General features: G+C 43.5%; 1 protein-coding gene across 1 annotated transcript; it reads left to right on the top strand.

Annotated features, from left to right (window-relative positions):
- Positions 1 to 511: 511 nt before the first annotated feature.
- Positions 512 to 4,990, top strand: LOC129950535 (uncharacterized). The gene has a single exon (XM_056062466.1). It carries the CDS (start codon positions 512 to 514, stop codon positions 4,988 to 4,990), a length of 4,479 nt encoding a protein of 1,492 aa, XP_055918441.1.
- The last annotated feature ends 361 nt before the right edge of the window (positions 4,991 to 5,351 follow it).

Genomic DNA, 5,351 nt, shown 5'->3' with positions numbered 1-5,351 from the left:
AATTGAAGCACCACCAACAGTAGCACCGCCAATGCCGACACCATACAGTGCAGGTGCTGACACCAATTTGTATTCATATCAGGCCGCACACAGCCGTAAGTTACATGATCTGCCTGAATTTACTGGGAGGCCTGAGGACTGGCCGTTGTTTTCAACATCCTTTCGAGATTCTACTGCCATGTATAATTATACAAATGTAGATAATTTATTACGCCTGCAGAAAGCACTAAAAGGGTCTGCCAGAGAAGTCGTCGAAGCTATGCTTATCCACCCGAGCAATATAAATCAAGCCATGGCAGCTCTAGAATTTCGATTTGGTCGCCCAGATATATTGTTACGAAGCCAGTTACTCAAAGCCAGTGAAATAAACCCGATTCCAGAACACAAATTGGAATTATTGATACCATTTGCAACCAAAGTCCAGAATCTGGCCACTTTTCTACAAGCAAGTGGAATGACGTCATAGCTAGCCAACCCTACAATCCTCGACGAGCTCATTAGCGAACTTCCTATGAGCAAGAAGTTGGAGTGGGTTCAGAGAAGCATCTGTTACCAACCCTATCCAACAATAAGACATTTCGAACAGTGGCTGACTGGCACAGCAAGATTTATATGTTTGGTTACCCCAGTTTGCCCACAGCCTCAGCCTAAATCCGGACAGAAGCCAAATCAAAGAAACGTTCTCTATGCCGCAGAACAAAAGGTGCCAACAGTCAAACCAAATCAAACTTGCCGCCTATGTAAGAAAGCAAAACATTTACTCTCAGAGTGTCTTTCCTACAACCAACAAGACGCTACAACCAAATGGAATTATGTGAAGAAGCAAAGGCTGTGTTTTTGTTGCCTCAAATTTGGTCACTCCGTGCGTTTCTGTAAATCGAAAAGGGCTTGTGGAAAGCATGAATGTGAAAAGAATCATCATCCATCGTTGCATGAAGACAGAGAAGCATCAGGAATCTTGACATTTCAAGCCAACGCCGCCGCCGCCGTACCAGTAGTTGAGAAAAACATTTTGAGTTGCAGCAAGGGAAAAGACAACAAAATTCTATTTCGAGTACTACCAGTTCGACTTTTTGGTAATGGTGTAGTACTGCGAACATATGCTCTTCTTGATGAAGGATCATCTGTGACCATAATGAGCGCTGCGCTGGCTGATAGTTTGCGTTTGAAGGGGCGAAAGACAGATCTAAAACTTCAATGGTTTGGTCAAGAATCGTTCACAAACGAATCCTTTGTTGTTGACTTGCATATTAGCGCAGATGTTGATGGTGCTGAGAGGTATAAGATGGAAGCAGCACACACAGTTAATGAACTGAGTTTGCCGACTCAGACACTTACCAAAGCAGACTTATTGGACCATGACCATGCAATTGATATATTATCTAGCTTCCCAGCCGTGGAATATAATGATGCGAGTCCACAAATTTTAATTGGGCTAGACAACTGTCACCTGGGAGCCCCGATACGAACAATTGGGTCTAATAAATTCGGGCCGATTGTTACCGAGACTAAACTTGGATACGTGGTGTATGGTAGGACAAAAACAATCGCGAAACTTTCTACAAGAGTTCTTGTTTTGCATGGCAACCAAAACTGTCAAGATGAAGAATCTAAATTGACACGTATGGTTGATGAGTACTTCTGTATCGAGAATTTCGGAGTCAAAAAACCGAAAGAAAGGTTGATATCTGAAGATGACAAGAGGGCACTTGAGATTCTACTGGACACCACCAAGAAGAAAAACGATCGATATCAGACAGGACTTTTGTGGAAGCAGAACCAAATCATCCTCCCTCCGAGCTACGACATGGCTCGTCGAAGATTATTCAGCCTGGAAAATAAATTTCGAAGAGAACCAGAATTTGCCGATAAGTACCGATGTATTATTGCAAGTTATGTCCAAAAAGGATACGCCAAAGAACTTTCGCACGATGAAGCCAAAACAATCACTCCAAGGACCTGGTACCTTCCGCATTTCGGAGTGAAGAATCCGAACAAACCAGAAAAGCTTCGCTTGGTATTCGATGCGGCTGCGAAAGTAGATGACGTTAGCCTAAACTCTTTCTTATTGAAAGGCCCAGATGATTTGAAGCCATTAATGGCAATTCTCTATAATTTTCGAATGAGGCGTATTGCAGTGACTGGTGACATTAGAGAAATGTTTCATCAGGTGATGATCCAGCCTGAAGATCAAAATTCTCAGCGATTTCTTTGGCGGGAGTTCGAAGACCAGCCGATTGGTGTTTATAGTATGCAGTCAATGACATTTGGTGCCACCTGCTCGCCGTGTTCGGCAAATTATGTCAAAAACTTAAATGCGAAAAGATTCATCAAAGAATATCCAAGGGCTGTGATGTCAATCACAGATCATCATTACGTAGACGACTACGTAGAAAGTTTCAATGATGTTGCAGAAGCGATCGAGGTCACTAACGCTGTAGTAGCCATTCATAGAAGCGGTGGATTCGAGCTGCGAAATTTCACATCGAATTCTGAAGAGGTTCTGAAAAATATACATCATTCAGACAATAAAGAACAACAGAGACAAATTGTTACCATGAATATTGAAGCCGCAGTAGAGAAGGTTTTGGGAATGTGCTGGGACCCAGGTGAGGACGTGTTCTTGTTTAAGTTAAATTTCTCTCGTGTCAGCAAAGACATTATTGAAGGAAGAAAATGCCCAACTAAGAGAGAACTTTTAAGCGTTACGATGTCAGTATTTGATCCGTTCGGCATGATAGCTAATTTCGTCATTCACGCCAAACTGTTGTTGCAGTCAGTATGGAGATATGGTACTGAATGGGATCAGCCGATTCCCGATGAAATTTTCCAGAAATGGAACCTATGGAGAGCGGAACTCCATAACGTAATGAAGCTTAGGGTTCCGAGATGTTACCATGTTTCATTATCAGCAGCCAGCAGGATTGTTCTTCACACTTTCGTCGATGCCAGTGAAGAGGCGTTCAGTGCAGCAGTATATATGCGGGTTGAGTACAACGAGGAAGTATGTGTCACGTTTATTTGTGGTAAGACAAGGTGCGCTCCAAAAAAGTTGATGTCTATCCCACGCCTAGAATTATCAGCTGCAGTTTTGGGAGTCAGATTGTGTGACTCTCTTTTGGAATGCCATCACCTGAAACCAGACGAACGAGTTTTTTGGAGTGATTCAAAAACAGTGCTAAGCTGGCTTCGTTCTGATCCGCGTCATCATAAACAATTTGTTGGGTTTCGAGTTGCCGAAATATTGGACAGTAGCAAAGTTGGACAATGGTGTTGGACCCCGACTAAGATGAATTCAGCTGACGAAGCAACACGAGCACGATATCCACCAGTATTCCGAGCCGATAACAAATGGATAGGTGGTACTACTTTCCTCAAGTTGCCCGAAGATCAATGGCCGTCACAACCAGATGATATCTCTAGCTATGTCTGCCGAGAAGAAATGAGACCGAAATACGTTCTGCACGCCAAAGTGAGTACGCCAATCTTTGATTTCTCTAGATTCTCGAAATATTTGATATTAAAAAGAACGGCAGCCTGGTTAATTCGGTTTGTCAAATCCTGTCGTCGTCAAACAACAGAAAAGGGAGAATTGTCTGCCTTAGAACTCGAAGAGGCCGAAAGAGTACTTTGTGAGATTGTGCAAAAAGATGTTTTCGCCCAAGAAATATGCCAATTGAGTTGCAATCAGCAAGTTGATAAATCGAGTTCTATTTATAAGCTAACTCCATATCTGGATGATGATGGCTTGTTACGAGTGTACGGACGCGTTGACGCTGCCACCACGCTTCCGTTCTCTTCGAGACGTCCCATTATATTGCCAAAGGACCACCAATTGACAAATCTCATAATAGCTCATTTTCATCGCCGTTGGCGTCATCAAAACGACGATACGGTCACTAACGAAATACGACAAATATTTTGGATTCCCAGTCTACGATCGTTAATCAAAAAAGAAAGAGGTCGGTGCCCACTTTGCAGGATAAGATCTGCTTGCCCTTTGCCGCCGTTGATGGGGCAGCTGCCCGAGGACCGACTCACTCCCTTCTTGAGGCCATTTAGTTTTACAGGACTGGACTATTTTGGCCCAGTGAATGTGACAATGGGACGTCGTAAGGAAAAACGTTGGGTTGCCCTGTTTACCTGCCTGACCGTGAGAGCCATTCACCTTGAACTAGCAACTGACTTGTCAACAGACGCCTGCATTCTGTGCATCCGTAATTTTGTCAATCGGCGTGGAATACCAAAGCGAATTAGAAGTGACAACGGCACCAATTTTATCGGTGCCAAGAAAGAACTTTTAACAGCTGATGTTTTCGATAGTAATGCCATCAAAGCAGAACTTTCCGCTAAAGGGATTGAATGGATCTTCAACTGCACTTCCAACCCACATGCCGGCGGATGTTGGGAGAGACTTGTCCGTTCAGTGAAGAGAGTTCTGTCATTCACACTTAATGAACTTGCGCCTAAACCCGAGACATTAGTAAGTGCTCTTATTGAAGCAGAAAACATAGTCAACAGCCGCCCGCTTACACAACTTCCTGTGGCAACCGAAGATGCAGAGCCATTAACGCCGAATCATTTCTTGATTGGTGGAACGAACTCGACGCAGTCGCCTGGACACATCAATGAAAGAGCTCTCTGCCTCCGAAAGCAATGGCGAATAAGTCAGCAGATTAAGGATCGCTTTTGGCATCGATGGATCAAGGAATATCTTCCAGAACTAACCAAAAGAAGCAAGTGGTTCGTCAAAGTCCCAAATATTCAAGTAGAAGACCTGGTCCTCGTCTGCGATGAGAACCTTCCGAGATGTCAATGGGTGCGAGGTAGAATCTCAAAAGTTTTTGTTGGACCAGATGATCAGGTCCGTTCAGCTGAGATTCAAACGTCAACGGGAGTTCTTCGGAGGCCGGCGGTTAAGCTGGCTGTACTAAAGGTTGATTGTGAGGCTGCGGTGGGACCGGGTGCCTCACGGGGGGTGGAGTGTTAAATAATGGAACGAAACTAATGTAAACAGACCCTTATAGTTCGGAAGGTAGTTCTGCTTCGGTCGGTCAAACAGATGTCAGCTAAATTGGCGCGCGCTTACAATGTAGGAATACATCCTTTTTACGTGGTACTACTTTCGCTTTGCATAAATTTGCACTTTCTAGATGAACGCCGACCGGAGCAGAAGCTGCCTACCGAATTGCTAAAAATAGTAGGTAATTCATTTTACTTTTAAAACACTTTATTGATTTATTTTTTATACAGAGAATAAACATCTTTACTTTTAAATACAAGAAAGTCGTTATATTTCTTTCAATCACCGCTTTGTGCCGGCGTTTACCTACAATTTGTATTCCGCAACA

This window comes from Eupeodes corollae, chromosome 3, assembly GCF_945859685.1.
Source record: "Eupeodes corollae chromosome 3, idEupCoro1.1, whole genome shotgun sequence".
NCBI classification, from domain to species: domain Eukaryota; kingdom Metazoa; phylum Arthropoda; class Insecta; order Diptera; family Syrphidae; genus Eupeodes; species Eupeodes corollae.
The sequence above is the reverse complement of the archived record's forward strand: the minus strand, read 5'-3'. Positions and strand labels throughout refer to the sequence as shown.